Here is a 20499-nt window from a genome sequence, read left to right on the forward strand (position 1 = left end):
TGTATTTATTCTATTGAATGCTTTGAGAGAGATGAAGCACTGAGGTAGCCAACACATACTTTGTATGCCCCTTGACCAGATTTCTTTTGTACCAAACTATGCAACATTGTAAAATGAGCTGTCTTGGTCTTCTTCCAAGAACTTAATAACATGTTCTTAGACTTTTTTGCAGCTTGCATTGTTGTACAGAACAACCTATTACGTGCTGTCCTTGCCTATGGGAGGATTGTGCACCATGCTAAGGGGGTAATTGGGCGGGGGGTGTCACATTAGGTCATGGATAAGGGGGGGGAGAGAGAGAGAGAGAGAGAGAGAGAGAGCGAGAGCGCGCCAGCCCTCAGGTGGGGCAGAGGCACAGAGAGAAGCTGAGGCAAGATGAAATACATGCTGGGTTGCGATGTAGGAGAAAGACATGGACTCTAAGTAGCTGTCTACTAGACAGCCAGGCAGGTAGGTGGGGATGAGGGAAGTTCTCACCGACTGGCTTCTCATTCATAAAATAAAGTAGTTGGTGTTAATCTCTAAGCTTTAAAATTTATAGTCCAGTGGGAGCCTGGGAGCCTCTAAATCTCCACGGGGCTGGGGGTTTTGCCTGTGTGGTTTACTGCTGCATCCACAGGGCCTAGAGGATGTCTGACACAGAGAGGGAGGGCTCAGTCTGTGATCTTGGTTGCAGGAGCCACAGCTAAACCAGGTCAAGGGGCCCTAGCACCCCTGACCTATTGAATGCTGCCCCCTTCTGGTCACGCTAGATAGAGCAGTGTCTGATCCTGAAACCTGCACAGGGAAGGAACTGCCTGTCTTGCCCAAGAAACAGTGATGTCGGAACAGGAAGCTGATGTTTGTATGTGGGTCATTATATTGCAGTCAAAACTGACTGAAAATAGTAAAATAGGAACTGGTTATTAGGCATGAAGAAAGCGGAGAAGCTTAAAAAAATGTTTCTCATGTATTAAAGTCCAGACTCTTATTGATAGTTTTTAGCAATTCCTGTAAGGGCTGGGGGCGAGTTTTCTTGTGATTAAAAATAATTGTCACTATTTTAGTATGTGATCATCCTTGAATCAGTTCAGTTATGTCCAAAGAAATTGTTCATTTTGAAGATTATTCAGACCTTTTATTGCCACGTGCTTTTAGTCTTGGGGGCATTTTGGTAATCACACATACCCACTCTTTTTTTTTTAAACGTTATCAGTTTTTGTGTGTTTTTTTTTTAACAGCAGTTATTGAGAGTTTCTTCACACTTAGTATATGTAAAAACATGCATTTCCCTGCCTCTCTTTATCTTAGAATTTATCGTTTGTTCTGGAACATGACTTATCATCGGCCTGATGCGTACTTTATCCTTCTTCCTTGCGTTGGAGTGTATGCTGTTGCCGATACCTCTGTGCTTTTACAGTAGAAGTACTTGGTTGTCCCTGTTTAGCCAGGGCAAGTAATGCATGCTCCACGTAAAAAATTGAGACTCTATCATCCTGATATGACACTTTATTTCTTTATTCCCCATTTTTCTCGTTGTTAAATTAGATCTCTGGTTACAGCCTTGACCACTGTTTACAGGAGTTTATTTACCACGAGTGACTTTATTTTGAAGGGGCTTCTTGCTTGCTGAGCATTTCTGAGATTCATCCTTTATCAAGTGAAAATAGGGAGAAGAGTGATTTCAAATTCTTAGTAAAGGACTAGCAAACCATGTACATATGCTGCCACCTTGTGGAGATGAATGAAATGGGAGATTAGAACCAAGGGTTATAATAAAAACATGTTATTAAAAAGCACCCACACTGAATGTTTTATTAAGTATATTATCTTAAATAAGTTAGCGAGCATCAAGTGGATGCCTTGTCATTTCCACTACTTAAAATTTGTGTTGAGAGCTGTGTCTGTATAAAAATCTGGTAAAAGAATGGGCCTTCTTAAAGGGAACTGAAGCTGCTTCAAACCCCCAAAAAGCTATGATTGGATGAAAAGGACTCCAGGACACAGTATCTTAAAATAGGAAGGAGAAAGATGTGCGTTATATTCATGTATCAGTGACTGTTTCATTGTTTTCTCCACTTTTTGAAGTGATGTGCGTGATGTTATTAAAATGGGTACATTTTTGTAAACTTTAATTTGTAGGCATCAGAAACCCCAACCCTACAAGGTCTTTCCTTTACTGTCAGACCCGGTGAATTGTTAGCTGTGGTCGGACCTGTGGGAGCAGGAAAGGTAAGTTGTAATGCCTTTTGGCAGCTTGATGTAATGCCACATTCCATCTTAAATTCTTGGGGTTGAGCCCCAAGCTATATGTGACATAGATCTGAATTGGGTGTTTCTAGAATGGCATTTCTGAAACAGTGTCCCGTGGAATGTTAGTTTTGAAAGAAAATTGCATGGCTAAGTAACTCTGGATAAGACACATTATGATGTTTTACTTCTTATTGATTCAAGTTGCACAGTTGGGAACAGCTTGTCTGAAAGTTGGCCCTCTCAGTGAAGGACATTATTTAAGTGACAGCTGCTCAGGATGGAATGACTGAGAAAATGGGCACTTCTTTTTATCAGAGCATACCCTACAGGAGTCTGGACATTGTAAAGTCTCTTCCAGAAAGCTTTCAACATTTCCTCATAGGCCTTATCCAAATCATGTCAACACACATTCAGTAAGTGTGCACCGCGTGTGGCCCTGTGCAAAAGAGACAGATACAAGCATAGACCCAGATGCCTCTGCCCTCCAGAAGCAACGAGTTTCTGAGGCGAGACAGACACTCAAACAGACTAGATCAGCTCTGTGTTACCATCATTCTGGTCATGTAGACATCATGTCTGTGTATTGTAACAGATTTAAAGGAAATGTGCTTGTGCATTTCATCTCACATGTTCTGAAACAACAAAATATAGAAATCTAAGCATAGTCTGTATAAATGATAGAGGGATTATTTCTCTAATGGATTTTTGCTCTTTGGAAACATGACTGACTTCAGAGTTTCTTTAAATAATCTTTTCTGGTGCATTGGCTATAAATATGTACACGTAGCTTTTCAGGATCAAGCCTTTGTCAAGTAAAGGGTACCTGGTTGCTGGTACTGCATCAAACATCAGACATATGAAATAATATATCGTGCAGGGCGACTGTTAGTTAAGAATGCTAACCATTCTTAATTAGTCCTCGTTGAGTAAAGCAGTTCATTTGGGGGAAAACTTGGTTGGAGTAGATTGTTATACTCCATTGTATTACGATTCTTTATCAACCATTAGTTTACAATGACCAATGAGGTTATTTTTCAGTTTTTTAATTACAATTTCCAGGACTGTACTTTATCCTATTTGAAACGAAAGGGCTATAACGTTTATCAAACCACAGGCCCGGGAAAGGCAGTGGCTTGTTCTGTCCTGCGTGTTGCCTACACACGTTTGTTTGCGATCTGTTTCAGTCATCACTTTTAAGTGCTGTGCTGAGGGAACTGCCCCCGAGCCAGGGCCTGGTCAGTGCGCATGGAAGAATCGCCTATGTTTCTCAGCAGCCCTGGGTGTTTTCAGGAACTGTGAGGAGTAATATTTTATTTGGGAAGAAATATGAAAAGGAACGATATGAACAAGTGATAAAGGCTTGTGCTTTGAAAAAGGTGAGTGATGACTTTTAAGTTGCATACACTCGAATTTCAAATAATAGTAATAGTGTTGGTTTAAACGACAAGATTCGTTAAAAGTTTTATTTTTCAACGTGAAAGATGATTGAATACTCTTTAGTCCTTTAAACTTGTCTTCTGTGTAAATACACATGTGCCTACATATACACTGTTTTAATTCTGATGTGATGATGGCATTTGCAGAATGCTTTCCTTTACCTTTGTGTTTTGTTTTATTTTGTGAAGTTTTTATTCACTTTTAACCTTTTTTTAAATAGACAATTGTAGAAGTTTGCCAAAGTAGACAGAATAGTGTAATGAACCCACATGTACCTAGCCCCGTTTCCTCTCTGCTGCTGCTCTCAGCTAGTCCCATCCCCATCCCAAATATTCTGAAGCAGATCCTAAACCTCATTAGTTCATCTGTAAATATTTCATTGGCTATTTCTAAAATATAAGGAAGCCTTTGAAAAAACACCACGTTATGACACCTGAAAAATGACCAAAATTCCTTAATATCGTCAATGTACTAGTCAGTGTTTATATTTCATTGATTATCTCACCAAGAAATCTTATCCACTGGCTTAAATTAGACTCCAAATAAGGTCTGCACTTTGCACTCGGTTGGTTCATCTTCTAAGTTTCTTTGTTCTGTGGTTTTCCTTGCCACTTTGTTTTTGACTTGTAATTTATTATTTAAAGAAAATGGAATGTTTTAGATTTCTTTTTAATACTGCATCATTTCACAGGGGAAAGGTTGTTTTCAGAAATAACATTGAGCTTCGCACAAAATGACAGGATGAAATGTTTAATTGTACATTGAAATTTAAGTAAAACTAGTGAATGAATGATGAAAACTGAACTTAACCGATACTGATAAACACTGTTACTCTCACTGGGTTATAACAATCAGTGGATAATAGCGTTAAAGGGCTCTCCCTGGGGTGTGTTCAGTGCAGTCTGCACATCCGACTGTTCTTTTATGCTGTGTGGGAAAGGCTGGGACAGGCATTCAGAGGTGTTATGTGCAAGGCTCCAAAGCAGCTTTGTGAGGAAATAGTAATTTTGCCTGAACAATGGCTTGAACATCATAGACGGAATCAGGTGAGTAGCATTTTGTGAGGTTGTGAACAAAACATAATTGCTTGTTTAGTGGGCTTTTATTTTTTTTTTCCCTGGGTTATTGTTAATAAGAGGTTATGTGTTTTTAGAAATGACATCAAGTTAACAGTTACAAGCTAGATTTTTATTAAATAGTATATATACTGTATAAGAAAAGAAGGAAAAAAATGTAACGCAGTAATAATAATAACTCCTATTTATTCAGAGTCCACGTGCTAATTATTTCTCTCTTACACACACACATGCGCACACACAAAGGTTTTGAGCTTTTATTCTTGACCAGTGTCTTCGATGTTCTATCCTCCTTTTATAGTTGATAAAACTGGGGCTTAGAGAGATGAAACAACTCACCTAAACATTTGCAGCTCAGGTTCAGATCCGTTTCTGGATGATGCTTTTGCATGGTGCCTCACTGCTTCTCAATTGAGACAGTTTATAAGGAAGACCTATTTTAAAAATTGGGTGGTACATGAAGGTGGAATGTGGGATGTGGAATGAACAGATCTGAGGCATTTCCTCTTTACCTTATGTTCAAGTCCTGGCTGATGCCCAGATCAGACTCCAAAGACCTGGGCCAGTAGCAGACCTTGCCTTTCTGGTGATACCGTGTTTCCCCGAAAATAAGACCTAGCCGGACAATTAGCTCTACTGGGTCTTTTGGAGCAACAATTAATATAAGACCCGGTCTTATTTTACTATAATATAATATAAGACTCGGTGTTATTTTACTATAAGACCGGGTCTTATATAATATAATATAGTATAATATAATATAATACCCGGGCTTATATTAATTTTTGCTCCAAAAGACGCATTAGAGTTGATTGTCTGGCTAGGTCTTATTTTCGGGGAAACAGGATAGCTCAGCCCTGAATTTTCTACTCCCTTACATTTGAACATCTCTGGACAAAAGCAGGTGTTGGGACAGTGGCTGCCAGTCAGCATTTTCCCCAGGGACCGGTGCCTTTGCCAGAGCCCTGTGAGATGACTGGACCAGTAATGGGGGCAATGTTCTGAGGCTTCGCCCACCTTCGGTGTCGGTGTGGCACAGGGGGCCCCGGCAGTGTTGGGGTGCACACTGATTTTTCTGTACATGAGTTCACCTATAAACATGGACTATAATCTTGTTCTGCTGCATGACGTGGGGAAGTGGAGTCAGGGCCTTGGCCGGAACGGAGATCCAGGGTGGAGAAGTAGTAAAGAGCTTCGTCACTTGCCCACTGTCACTTTGGACCTGTCCTGTTACCTGCATGGCCTCTGACGTTTCTGCCACAAAATGAGAATATTGGATCAGAAGGTTTCCAAGAGGTTTTGCTGCTGTTCTGAAATGCCATCTATGACTCTGGTTAGCAGGGAGTCGCAAGGTTTTTGAGACACCAGGGAATCACTTCATGAGTTATGAGGTCCTTTGCTTATCTCCTTTTGGAATCCATGTGTCAGAGGGTGGGCATAAGATGGCCATAGATAATTGGGGCATTCTGGAATTATTTAGCCTGTAGATAACAGAGACTGCTTAAGTAGTAGCAAAGGCTTGGCCTTTGGAGAAACAGTCCTACAGAGTTACTCTAGGTGTTTGTCTCAGATTCTTTTCTTATTAAATGGAGGAGGTATGGGATTTTTGTAAAGACTATAGATAATGCCTGTAAAATGCAAACATCCCAGGTTTTTAGTAAATGGCAGCTATTATTACTATTATAGCCCTTTTCTCAAAATATATGCAACCATACATCTATACATATACATAAATAAAGATTTCTCCTTAGGCCCTCCCCCTCCCCCAAATTCTGGAGGAAAAAGAACAGAACATTTCTTATATTACATATATTAATAACAACTAGATGTATTATACTAGATCTGATTGAAGTAAACTTTTAAGTTCATTGAGCTGAAAACATTTCTATAATAAAATAGGGACATAAAAAGTAATCATATCTAACAACATTGATTTAGGTTAATGACATACTGGTATTCAGAGTGACACTGTAGTACGTTATGGTACAAACCTTAGGAAACAACGTAACAATGTCAGGCACTGTAGGGATGGTGTTTGAACTCCAGGGCCCTGGAGTCAGACAGCTCTGGGGTTGAGTCTCAGTTTCTCTATTAGGTGTGTGATTTTGGCTAATTGTCTGGACTTTACAAAACCTCAGTTTCTTTACCTGTAAAGTGGGGATAATAACACAGTCTGTCTCATAAGGTTATTTTGAGGGTGAAATGCAGTAATGATTTTAAAGTGTCTGATTGCTAGGGACATAAGAAGCACTCTATACATGTTAGAATAATGTTTAAAATAGCTCTTAATTGTAAGAGCAGCCAATTTTGGGGTAAAATCACATCCATAAAATGTGACATGTTAGAAAGAAGGTATTTGAATATGTAACTTATTTTTTCACATAGGTGCTGTACACATAGTACATTACATAAATCAACAAGAAATATGTGTTACCATAAGCAATATGTTATATAACATTTGTCTGCACGTTATCTTTTACCACGTGAAGACTTTTTAAATTTTGGGCAATACGTGTTCAAAGGTATAGCATTGATAAATTCTAGTATTTTCCCACATAAATCACTTAAATTTACAAACCCCTTTCGGGTGCCCACAAGCTTATAATTTCTTCTCATATTTACCGTATTCCTGCCAACTTGGACATTTTCTTTTCAGATTGCTTTAACAATGAGAATGACTATTGTTATATCTTTAGTTTTTCATCTCTGAATTGGGATAACTATATCACTCACCCATGACATAATAGAAAATAAGAAATCATGACTAGAAAAGGGATACATGAAGCTAATGTAAATATGGAGAGTTAGTTTATTGATACTTCTATGTCTAGGTATAGCGACTTTCAAATCTAGAATTACTTCCGTCACCTTCATTTCAAATGTAATTTTTCAGTAACTACTGGGGGCAGCATGATGTGAAAGAGAGAGTAAAAGCCTATGAATTGAGGTGAGTTTGGTATAGATTTCAGCCATTCTATTTAACAGTCCTCAGACCATGTATGTGCTCGTAATCTCACTTAGTTTCAGTTTCCTCATCTGTGAAATGGGTCTATTATAGTCGTCCCTTAGTATCTATGGGGGATTGGTTCCAGGGTACCCCTCAGATACCAAAATCCATGGATGCTCAAGTCCCTTACATAAAATGGCGTAGAACAAGCATATAGTCAGTTCTCTGCATTGGCGCTTCCCAACCACGTTTGGAAAATTCTGTTTCCCATCCAGGGTTGGTTGAATCTTTAGATGAGAAGCCCATGGACACAGAGGCCCAAGTGTGCTCTGGGCAGCTTGCTTGGAGAAGTAGAGATGACCAATATAAGGCATCCAGAACAGTGCTGGGTGCATAGGTCTTACCCCAGGAGCTGACTACTGGGGAGAGAAGCCGTGTGCATGCATACACATTATGAAGCAGAATAAGATGGGTCCTTCATGAGAACTATAAACAAAGCCTCAGGAACCCAGTAGACAGAGAGATGACTTCTGACTGGGGAAACTCAGGGATGGTTTCATGGAAGAGAGTGTTTGAGCTGGAACCTGCAAAGATAGGTAGGCTATTGACAGGCCATGACAGGAAGGGCAGTTCCAAGTGGAGGAAAAGCTATGAACAGACGCTCACGGGATTCCTGCTGTTAAGACTCTGGAATCCAGCCCTCCATTGCCAGGGCCTCACGTCTGGCCCTCACTATTTCAGCAGTCTGTTGTTCAATGATATTTCTACTGTAAGTTTCTAGCATCACTGAAGGGCACTTGATATGTTTCTGGCCTGATGGCATCAAACTCGTATAGCCATTTCCTGGTTTTCCTGTGGTTTGTGTGTGTGATTTTCAGTGAGAGCTATTGGAGATGAAATAATTAGTTTAACTTCTATATAACAGTAATTATTCTCGTTGTTAAAGCAGTCTGAAAAGAAAATATCCCAGTTGACAGGAATGTGGTAAATATGAGAAGAAATTATAAGCTTGTGGGCACCCCGAAGGGATTTGTAAATTCAACTGATCCATGTGCGAAAATATTAAACTAGAATTTATCAATGCTATCAAGGTAATAATATCCTCCTGCTATTGGGAGGAATTGTAATATATGCTCAACTCAGGCTTTTCCTGCTAACCAAATCAGAAAATTATGGTTAGGAAATTAATCTGACTTGGGTGTTTCTTCAAATCCTTTGAAAAGTTTTTCCCATCTGAAGCTTGTCTATAAATAGTTTGCAGAGTCAACAAAACACACTTGAAGTCCTTCTACCAGACTTGGAGCGAGAGCCCATTTCTTAATTTCCTAACTGTGCTAAATGCACGAGTAGGTTTTAAGTGCCTTTTCTAGAAAATGGCTAAGATTGCTGAGCTACATACAGTGTGGTGCGATTTTTGAAACGGAACAAAACAACATAAAATCAAGGCATAAAAACTAAGCAGAAGGACTGTCAACAGTGAACTGGAGACCAAGTCAAGTGTGTGTGTGTGTGTGTGTGTGTGTATGTGTGTGTATGTGTGTTCCCTGGAGTTTGGGAACCTATCTTAAAATGGCTTATTGCTTTTTATGAAAACCAAAAAAGCAAGAGGTGGTACTAACTTCTGAGCTCAACAAACAAATGACACGAAATAATAATGAACTTTCACGATAGAGCCATTGCTGACTTTCTTTTGATGCAGCCCTGTTAAGCTTTGAGTATGCAGGGCACGCCGTGTGCCTGTGTGTCTTTGTGGGCTGTCAGGGAATGGGTTATGATGGAGAGACTCCCTTCCTCTTTTCCTTTGGTGGTGTGCTTTGCATATTGTGACTCCCACTGAGTCAGAATGGGAGTGGGATCCCAGTGTTGGTTTGATCAAAAGAATACACCAGTCACCAATAGCAAAATTGGCTATTGCAAATTCATGCACGTTAATTTTTCATGTCCTTTTTCCATTCTAGAGCGTGTTCAGACATTACTCTTGATTCTCACGGCATCCTTGAGTTTAGTAATTCTTGTTTCTCCAGCACATTTTGTAGAAGAGGAGAATGAGACTCAGGGAGATCAAAGGACTTGTTTATCATGGGGATCCCAAGGTGTCATTTGCTTTCTTTTCCAAATTTGCCAAAGTAGACATGAGGGCTTCATTTGCAGAAAAGTATTGCCGTGTATCCTTGGTTGACGCTTGAGAAGTTTAGTAGAGAAAGAACTCCCAAACTCTGCTTATCCATGCTAGGATCTGTTTAGTGATATAGACAATCTAAATAAAGATTTATTTTTTGTATTTTTAAGTTTATTGGAGTGACAGTTGTTAGTAAAGTTACATAGCTTTCAGGGGTACAGTTCTGTATTACATCATCTGTAAGTCCCATTGTGTGTTCACCATCCAGAGTCAGTTCTCCTTCCATCATCGTATATGTGGTCCCCTTTAAGTAAAGATTTCTAATATAGTAATGTGTAACTTACTTGATTATTATCTTGTCATTTTGGACATGATCTTGTCATCTTTTTTTTTCCTTTCTAGGTACTATGGTTCGTCCATTTATTTCTTAAATAATAGTCAAATGTAACTTTTGATAGATTCCCAGATCCTCAAATCAGAACTTCTTATCCTTCTTAACTTTGAGTTTTTCCTGGCTCGCATGGGACAAGCCTTAATTACTTCAACTGACCTGCTCAGAGTACCTCAAATACACTGGTTTTTCTTTGGTTTCTCCTGCCCAGACTGCTCTTTCCCCTCTTATTTCGGGTACAGATCCTGCCTGTTGCTCTAGCCCTATGTCTTAAATATCACGGTGAAGTGATCATCCCTTGTCTGAAGGTAGGAAGCTGAGACCGAGATCACAGAATGGCTAGTTACGACACACTTATTCCTTGAAGGAATCAGTTCTGTGCCTTTACAAGCTGTGTGTGTGTCACCAGCACAGACCTTCAGACATGCATATCCAGCTGCAACTGGACATCACCAGTAGTCATCTCAGCTTGCCCATAACCAAAATTTTGATTTTTATCCCCTAAATCTGTATCCATTGTCTTCCTTCACTCAGTAAATGGTGACCCTGTTCTTCCCCTGTTTTCATGCCCCAAACAATGCCGTCCTCCTCTCCCTCAACCCACACCCATCCCAGCAGCAGGTCTTATAGGCTCTACCTTTGAAATTTGTCCAGACGGTGACAACTTCTCTTCATTCCCCCTGCTCCTACTTTGGTCCCTGCTGCTGTCATCTTTTGCCTGGATTATTGTGGTAGCCTTCTGGCTTGTATTCTGCCTTTTCCCTGCCCCTTTACCATCTGTTTTCCACAAAGAGACAGGAGTGATTTCTTAAAAACCTAAGCCGGATAATGTCAGTCTCCCCCTCTGCCCCCTTCCCGTTTCACTTGGAGTGAAACCAGGGCCCCTCCTGCTTATGTCTCTCCCCATCCCCACATTCTTTACTCACTCGGCTCCAGCTGTACTGGCTTCTTCGCTAGCCTCCCAACACCTTGTGGGTATATTTGTCCCATGGCCTTTGCACTTGCTCATTCTTCTACATGGAACACTTTTTCTGCAGATCTGTGCAGGCATGCTCCCCCTTCCAACAGGTATCTTTCTGCTTAAACGCCCTCTGATTAGAGCCCTTCCTGACCTTCATATAAGATGGACTTTTCCTCCTTCACTCTATCCCCCTAAGCTGACCCCTTTTTTCTTAGTGCTTAGTACTTGTGCTCATGTTCAGTTTTCATATTGTCAGCCTCCCACCATAGAAACTCTAGAGACTATGTTTCACTGAAATCATTGTGCCTAGAACAATGCCTGACAAGGTCAGTGTTCAATAAACATCTCTTAAAATGGTTAAATGCATAAATGCTGTGAAAAACCACAGGGTGAAAACAAAATCCATGAGAGGTTCAAGGTTACAATTTAGTCACTATGAAATGTATCCATTGCTGGTGATCATATATATGTATGAAGAACTAATGCTTAAAAGTTTTAGGGTGACAGTAGAACACATTTTCAGTCTTTTTTTCTATCTCCATGTAGGATTTGCAGCTTTTTGAGGATGGAGATCTAACTGTGATAGGAGATCGGGGAAGCACGCTGAGTGGAGGGCAGAAAGCTCGGGTCAACCTCGCAAGGTACATTGCATTTTAGTTGCCATTCTGCACATGCCTCTTAGGCTGCGTATAGGTGTGATTTACATGCTGACCCCACTTACTCTGTGTGTGGGCGCTGTGTAAAGCACTAGTCTTGGATTATTCCATTGGCTCTTGGAATGACCATCACGTGAGTTGTTGAACGCTGTCATAATTCAGAGATGAGATCCAGGGAGCGTGAAGCTTTCGTCTGTCTGATATCGCCATGTGTTTTCTAGAGCAGTATATCAGGATGCAGACATCTACCTTTTGGACGACCCTCTCAGTGCTGTGGATGCAGAAGTTGGCAAGCACTTGTTCCAACAGTGAGTTTGCTCATGTTTTATGCCATTTCTGCTTTCCAGGAACCCAGGGCTTGGGCTTAGGAAAGGCTTTGTGCCTCAGAAGATTGAGCTTGTTCTGCTTTGATGTCCCTCTTTCCCCTCCCTCGCTTCCACAGACAATCCGTTTTAGAGAAATTTAGGGAGTTGAGAAATTAGTGGCACATTTTCCAAGTCCCCTGCCCCAAGTTGCAGTTGATAACCAAGACACAATTGATGGATCTGGACTCTAGGAATAAGAAAGATGATGTACAGTTTTTAAATCTACACGTGGGTCAGTACCCTGATACTTGGTTGTCAGTTCTTTTCCTTCATCATTTGTGGCATGTTAGAAGCAGTTTCATTACCAATACAGATCTTCCCTGGAAAGACCTTGTTGGTTTATGCTTATTATTCTGTAGGTTGGAAATACTTAGTAAAGTTCAGAGTTTAAGAATGATTTGTTCTCTAGCAGAATATGGCTTCAATCATTTGATACTGCTTCCTGGATTCTTCCTAGAATTAATAAGTCAGACCCATAAATGTAGGGTTAACTTGAATTTGAAACTAGGTATCTAGAGTCTGGCTTAACTCCACCCTCTCACTTTGTTTCTGGCATTTGTTTTCTTTGGCTTTTGCTGAGCCACTGAGCTTTTGAACTAGAACAGTCTGAATCTATTTTCTGTGTATACTGTAACCTACTGTGCACTGACTGACGCTTCCTATGTAGTCTGGGCTGTCCTTTTCTAACTGTTGTGACCTTACTTTTGCTAAAATAGCCTCCACGTCTACCCTACGGTTACCTTGCTGTATTTTATACCTTATTAAAGCCAGTGAGCCCTTTCAGTTGCTCCTATTGAAGTACAGCTGTGCGCACTGAGGTAGATGCTCTTACAAATGTTATTGTGCAAAACGTCTTAGTTTATAGAGGAGGACAGTAAGCCTGAGAGGGTAAGGACCTATACTGGACAGAAGAAGGGAGATCAAGAAGTTTAGCTCTTGTTTCGGGCCCTAAAGAATTTGTCTCTACATGGAGTTGGTCAAGACTAACACACGGGAAGAGTTTACTCAGGGCTTAAAGGGCTTTTGATAAAGGATAACACATGCTAAATGGGAGTGGAAGTGGCAGCTCTCGGCATTCAGCTTAGACTGGAAAGCTTCCTGGCAGGAAGTGCCCTGTGGTCCTGCAGTCTGGGAAGGGTGTGTGGAGGCTGAGAATAGGATTCAGTTCCTTTGCTGAAAGGGAACAGTAGAAGCAAAGGTATGGAGGTGGGGAGAAGCAGGTCGTGGGAAAGAACCGTAGGCACATTCTCTAGTAGAAGATGCAGGTTGTACTGCAGAAGGAAAGCTACTTGGAAAGGCTTGCTGTGAGGTCCCGTGTGATTTGCCAGAGCTGTGTCTGTTTAGGCTGCTATAACAATACCAGAGACTGGGTGGCTTATAAGTAACAAATTTATTTCTCTCAGTTCTGGAGGCTGGGAAGTCTAAATCAAGGCAGATTCGAAGTCTGGTGACAACATGCTTCCTGGTTCCTCTCTCTGTTCCGCACGTGGTAGAAGGGAAAAGGCAGCTCTCTGAGGAGGTCTTTCTAAGGGCACAGATCCCGTTCCTGAGGGCTCCACTCTCATGACCTAATCACCTCCCAAAGGTTCCAACTCCAAATGCCATCACGTTGGGGATTAGATTTTAACCGTGTGAATTTTGGGAGGGAACACAAACATTCAGTCTATAGCAGGCAGCCATAATCGAGTACCACAGATTGGATGGCTTAATTAAACGACACACTTATTTTCCCACAGTCTGGAGGCTGGAGGTCCAAGACCAACATGTCCCCAGGTTTGGTTTCTCCTAAGGCCTCTCTCCTTAGTTTGTAGATGGCTGTCTTCCTGCTCTGCGCTCATGGGGTCTTTCTGTTCACCTGCACCCCTGGTGTCTTTCTTCTTATGTCCTACTCTGCTCTCCTTCTAAGGACACCAGTCAGATTGGATTAGGGCCACCCTAATGGCCTCACTTCAACTTAATTACATCTTTAAAGGCCCGATCACCAAATTTTAAGGTAGAGCTCCTTAAGATATCAACATGTAAATTGGGTGGGGGGCACCATTCATTCATAACAGGTCCTAAATAACGCAGTAAGGCGATTCGAACAGTCAACTGGGTGAGAGTGAGACAGTGAGAGGCAGCCCTGAGCCGGGATTTGAGGTCATCCACTAAGCATGGGTCACGGGGTGGGTCCCCTAAAATCAGTCCACCAGAGTGTGTATGTACAATGTGCTTCTGTATGAGGGGGATGGAAAGGTCTGGAGATGGATGGCGGTGATAGTTAAAATGGTAGTCAATTTTGTTTGACATAAATTTTATCACAATAAAAAAAAAAGTGCACAGTGCAAGGAATCTTTGAGAATGCAGAGAGTAGGGCCAGCTGACACTTGGCATGACCTCCCGTTGTATGATCTGACCTCTCTTTCCCACCCCATCCTGATTGTGACGTGATGAATTTTCCCGAGGCAGAGAAGTGCCCGGTAGGCTGTCCTGAGTTCAGTGACGGGTGCTAGCGCCCACACAGAGATTCCCCACTCCCCTGTCCTCTGGCATTGTGAGTAGCTCAGCTCAGCCTCCCTGGTCCCAACGCTTAACCTTGAACCCCCCACACATCTGTCATTCCGTCTTTTGTGAGTCTGCACAAGTAACCTACCGCTCCAAGAACAGTTTCGGCTGGTTATTGCATTTATGTCACTAGTAGGAGGAAAGAGGAGGATTTTTAATTGCGAAGTATCAGTGTGCTTATCACAAAGGCTCTCCCAAGTTCTTCTTCGAACACAGGTGTTTATAAAGTCCTCTCGCACCTTTCGGGTTTAATGACTTTGGATATACACTTGATAGAAGCAAGCTTGTTAAAACTGTTGTTTGCTAATCAGAACCACGTTCTTTAGGGAAACTTAGGGCAGGAAGCACGAATGCAATTTAGGAAATCGCTCAGCAGCAACTGGAGAATGTTCTCAACGAGTTAGAAAATTGGATTGAACAATATACTATGAAAGATGGAGGTTGTGTTGAAGCTTAGTAATGCGAAGTGTTTTGTATTAAAAGTGAATGAAGTACACTTTTACTTGCTATTAACAGTTTACTTCAGTCGTGAATATATATCCAAGGTTATTAAGGTTTGTGAGTTTTACAACTGTATGTTGTAAATGTTAAGTGGATTCTATCACGTAAAGAAGGGTAGGGGCCCTTAGATTAATTAATGTCAGTGGAATCTGTTTCCAGCCATGGATCCCTGCTGTAGTTTAGAAAGCCCCATGTCACCAGACCCCAGACTCCTGTGCAATTAGTTCTTTGGGTTTGTCCTAATCAGACCTTCCACACTGCTGCCATCTCAGTTCGCCCTTCCTGCTCAGGCCTTCACAGAGCCCCCTTCAAGTTCAGGATGCAGCTCAAAGTCCTGAAATGGCAAACAAGGTGCTTTGCATTCGGCCCCGATTCTCCTTTCCAACACTTCCTTGCACAGCCTCAGTACGTATTCCAGCCATGCCGGCTTTTGTGTAGTGCCCTGAATGAGGCAAGCCCTTTCACATATCTGTCTCTCTGTACAGATATTGTTCCTTCTGTCCTAGAGCCAGGGGACAATGTGCCAGGGCAAAGAGGAAAGATGAGGGACATCGCCACCACCTTCCCTCCTTGTCTCTCCAGGGGGAAATGTGCACCTTCTTGTCTTCCCACAGCCCTTGATGGGTTGTACTTCATCATTACACGTCCCCCACCCCCCACTAAATTGTGAATTCATGAAGGTGTTTTGCACAACATGTTTCTGTCTCAGAACCTCTGCACCTGCTATGCCTTCTTCCAGGGATGTTTCCTGGCTCACGTGTCACCTCCACCTGAGATAGCAATCCTCACCTTGCTTTTTCCTCAGCACATGTCACGACCCTGTAGTACATTCTCTGTATTCGTTTAGTGTGTCTCCCTCTGCACGATGCAGAGTATTGCCTGTTTTCTTGACCAGTGGATGTGTCCTTAGAACAGTGCCTGGCACCTCAACAAATGTTTGTTGATTGAATGAATATGAAGGTTGTGGCTGTCTTCTCTGTATCACCTCCACCATGGTATGTGATACCTCTTAACACAGGTCTTATATAGGATAAGTTAAACAACTTGTTGCGGAATCAATCATTTTCTTTTTTTTTTTTTTTTTTTTTTTTTTTTTTTAATTAAATTTATTGAGGTGACAGTTGTTAGTAAAATTACATAGATTTCAATCATTTTCTTATGGCCTGCCTTGGAAAGGAAAATTTTACTCTTAAAAATTTGGAAAATAGAGTATTTTCCTGGAGATTTTGATGAAAAGCATAACTTAGGAAAAGTTAAAAGCCATCAACTGGTAATATCATTGAAATTATATTACCTTATCTGTGATGGAATGTTAGGAAGAAAATATTTTCAAACTTTTGAGTTGGCCCATCTTGGACATAACAACCCCTCAGATTGGATTAAAATGTGTCTTCAGGGATTAATGGCAGGTCATTTTGAATTAAGGAGAAACAATTCCATTAAAAGCTTTTTATACTATGCCTGACGAGGGGTTTAATTTACTTAGTCAAGAAACTTCGGTATGAAGTCTAAAGGGAAAACGTAATCCTTTTAGACTTAAAGAGCGATGTGATAGTATGTGCATCTACCTCCTGGGGTCTTGCTTTTGGCCGTGGGCCCAGTCTCAAAGGTGTCCCCTTAGGCTTTTCTATCCTGACTGCAAAACATATGGCTTTTTATGGGTTGCAGGAAGAGTAGAGAATGGAGCTAACATTTACCAAATGGATTAGTGCTTTTATTTCTTAAAACATGCCTATGAGTTGACATTAGCCTTATTTTGAGTTGAAGAAGCTGAGGTTCAAAGAGGTTTAGTAGCTACCTGACGTTATTGGGCTAGTAAGAGGCAGAGCAGGGCATAGATTTGAACTCCAGTCCGAGGGTCTCCACAACTCTTGATCTCACCCACCTCAGCAGGTTGAGTTGTGGCCATGTTCCTGAGATGTGCTCAGTGTGAGACTCAGGCGACCAGAGTGTATACGCGGAGCCCTGCCTGTGGTCTCTGGGGCCCGGTACCAGCTACTCATTGACCTGGAGGGGTTGCAGACCATTGTGGGTTGCAGCTGCGGCTGGTTTTCTAGGGGTCTGCATTTAATATGTAGGAGTACTTTGAGGAGTTACAGTAAAAAAACAAAACAAGCAACAGCAACAAAAACCCTCTAAGGTTGAATAATAAGATGGGTCTTCCCTAAGAGAATTGGCGTTTCCTTTGAGCCACTGGGTGATTTCCACTGATTTTGGCCATTTGGGTTCTGTTCTCCATGTTCTGCAGGTTTTCAGTCCTAATGAAACAAGATGTGCTTCCTGGTTGGGACTGATCGAGGCTGCACTCGTATTTATTTTCTGTCTAATCGTATTTAGGAAGAAACGTCTAAAAATGCACTCTGGCAAAGGTTACTGAGAATCTAAGACTTTTTTCTCTTTTGCTTAATATGTACATCATAAATGATAATCACCTATGAAACTGTCTAAGAAATATGTACACATTTTTATATGACATAGCTCCCTTCTTCTCCCATTCCTACACAGCGATAAAATAATTGATATTTCAGTTCAGTCAGGCTTTGAAATGTCAGCATTGCTCAATTGTTTTTCAATGTGAAATATATAAATAATTGTTAAGCTGAGTTTACACAACAAACTTAGTAGTCGCTACCTCGTGCCTTAGACTACCTTCTAGAATTTCTTAGCAGAGCTAGACTCAAGTTTGCTGCCGGTGAATTTGAGGACCTCGTCAGCTTCATTGATTTACATTTGTATTTAATTTGTATTTATACTGGTATTTAAACTACAGATCTTTGACTACTGTGTTGTCTTTGTCTCCTTATGTTTGCAAGATGTACGTTTTTCAATTTGGAGCCCCCCATTAATGTGTTTTTGCATACTGTACCTCTTACATTTATAGGTGTATTTGTCAAACCTTGCATGAGAAGATCACAATCTTAGTGACTCATCAGTTGCAGTACCTAAAAGCTGCCACTCAGATTCTGATATTGAAAGATGTAAGTAATTTCTAGAAGTGTATGGAGCTTGCTAGCTCTCAGGTGTGTTGAAGGCAAGGCCTCCTGGCAGGTCACTCTCCTTGCGTTAGTTGTAAACTCCCTCTTCCTCCTCAGCTTTCCATTCCTTTCTTCTCAGAGCTGCTATCCATCCTTTGAGGAAGAATACAAAGACATGTAGCAATGTTACTATTGCATCCTAAGGCCCGTACCCTACTGTATATAAAATTGCTCCCTCAGAGTTACTAAATCAAAACTATTCTAGTGAAATTGTTAAGGATAATTATGCTACTTTATTTAGAACCTTTTGTTTTCCTGTTCCATGACTTAAGCCAAAGTGTTATTTGGAAATTAGAGCTACAAAGACATGCTTGTATCCGTTGGATTGTCATGTGGGGTTTCCCTAACGAGTGTCTTGCATTAATTACAGGAGCATGATTGGACAGCCATGCACCCCTGCTCAGGGACACCCACTGTTGCTAGTCTCACTGCACAGGGCTTTTTGCATGCCTGATATGTGAGAGCCTATGCAGCTGTAAGACAAGTCCCTGCCATCATGGGGCTTCCATCCTTATGGGAATAGATGTGACGAAATGGATAGAGGGGTGGGAGCTGAAATGCCTTCCTCCCTGAGGAGGTGATGCCTCACATGACCTGAGTGACATGAAGACGCTGGCCGTGCAGTAACCTGGGGCAGGGGCACTGGCAGGGGTCCAGTGGCAGCGTGCTGAGGAAGGAGCTGACCTGGCACGTTGCAGGGATAGCAGGAAGGCCAGTGTGGCTGAGGCAGGGTGAGCAGGGGGAGCACGGAGGGCGATGGGCTGAGCCTGGTGCCCAGCGGCACCCGAAGTAGGATGGAAACCACTGGATGGTCCAGAGCACAGGAGTGACGTGATCTGGTGCGTGATTTTAAAAGATCCCTCTTGATGGTCATTGGAGGGGCCATAGCAGAAACAATGAGAAGTTTTACTAAAGTTCAGGAGACAGAAGTAAGGGCTTAGGCTAGTGTTGCATCAGTTTCTAGAGCTGCCATAACAAAGTACCACAAACTGGGTGGCTTAAAACTACAGAAATATATTCTCATTATTGTGGAGGCTACAAGTTCAAAATCAAGGTGGTGATAGGGCCATGCTGTCACTGAAGGTTCTAGGGGAGGGTTCTTCCTGGCCTCTTCCAAGCTTCTGGTGTTCTCCAGCAATCCTTCGTGTTCCTTGGCTTGTAGCTGCTACACTTCCATCTCTGCCTCCATTGTCACATGGCATTGTCCCTGTGTCTGTATGGGTCTCTGATCTTTATAAGGACACCAGTCATTGGATTTAGGGCCCACCTTACTCCAATATGACTTCATCTTAACTTGATTACATCTGCAAAGACCCTATTTCCATACAAGGTCACATTCACAGGTACCATGTCCAGGAGTTGACCATATTTCTTGGCGGGGGCTACCATTCACCCCACAACAGCTAGTGTGGTTGCAGGGCTGGAGGTTAGCGAGGATTTCTAAGGCTTAGTGGTTGCTTGCATCTCTCCTGGGCTTGTTTGCCTCTGTGTCTCAGTACCTCCATCATTAACCCTTGTCAGTTGCAACAGGCCCTCGGTCAAATGCCTAACTTCACCAATTGAATTTCTGCCCTATAAAAGATTATAAAAAGGCAGAGTCGCTACCTCTGTAAAAGCACTTCATATGTTGATGCTTCCCTTCTCCTCTGGGGTTAGGGAGCTCAGAGTCCTTAAACTTGGGGACAATTAGGTTCGTGTGCAGAGGGGTGAGACTAGTGTCCCAGGACCCCAGTGCTGGCAGTGTGATGAGTACAGAATCAGCAGGCAGGAGAATAACCTGTTGAGCCAGGCCCTAGATGTTTTGGGGGTCCCCTTATTGCTTTTGAGGATATCACCCCCGATTTTAGTACTATCAAAACAACCATTTGTCCACTGGTGAGCACCCATGGATGAGTTATGATTCATCCTTACTGTTTGTTTGGTCCCCCTCTAACAGCAGAGAGGGCTTGGCTGCCTCCTCTTCCCTTCTTGGGATAATTCTTGCTTGGCTGCTGAATAAAACTGCTATCTCTACACCGTAGTCATTTTCTTGTGCATTTTACAGATACTTAACTGGAAAGCGGTAATTTCATTAAATGAGGTGTATGAATTTTGCCTCCCAAGTGGAACAAGACACAATATATCATGAATAATTTTCTAATTCAATAGTAGTATCAAATGGTTCCCAACAGCTTCATTGGGTTTTACTTAGTGGACCCCCTGTGGGGGTGGGATGAGAGGGGTACAGTGGGCTTG

The 20499-nt window shown here is 41.9% G+C and overlaps 1 protein-coding gene across 3 annotated transcripts in view; it reads left to right on the forward strand.

The window, feature by feature from the left end:
- Window positions 1-20499, forward strand: part of ABCC4 (ATP binding cassette subfamily C member 4 (PEL blood group)) — a 246122-nt gene that overhangs the window by 96414 nt on the left and 129209 nt on the right. For all 3 annotated transcript variants that reach the window (XM_019737179.3, XM_074329431.2, XM_074329430.2), the window contains 5 exons: window positions 2122-2211; window positions 3417-3608; window positions 11710-11804; window positions 12041-12127; window positions 18111-18207. In XM_019737179.3, the coding sequence (XP_019592738.3) occupies window positions 2122-2211; window positions 3417-3608; window positions 11710-11804; window positions 12041-12127; window positions 18111-18207 (561 nt within the window). The remainder of the gene's footprint in view (window positions 1-2121; window positions 2212-3416; window positions 3609-11709; window positions 11805-12040; window positions 12128-18110; window positions 18208-20499) is intronic.

This window comes from Rhinolophus sinicus, chromosome 16 (genome assembly GCF_057876585.1).
Source record: "Rhinolophus sinicus isolate RSI-liver-muscle chromosome 16, RSI-T2T, whole genome shotgun sequence".
NCBI lineage: Eukaryota > Metazoa > Chordata > Mammalia > Chiroptera > Rhinolophidae > Rhinolophus > Rhinolophus sinicus.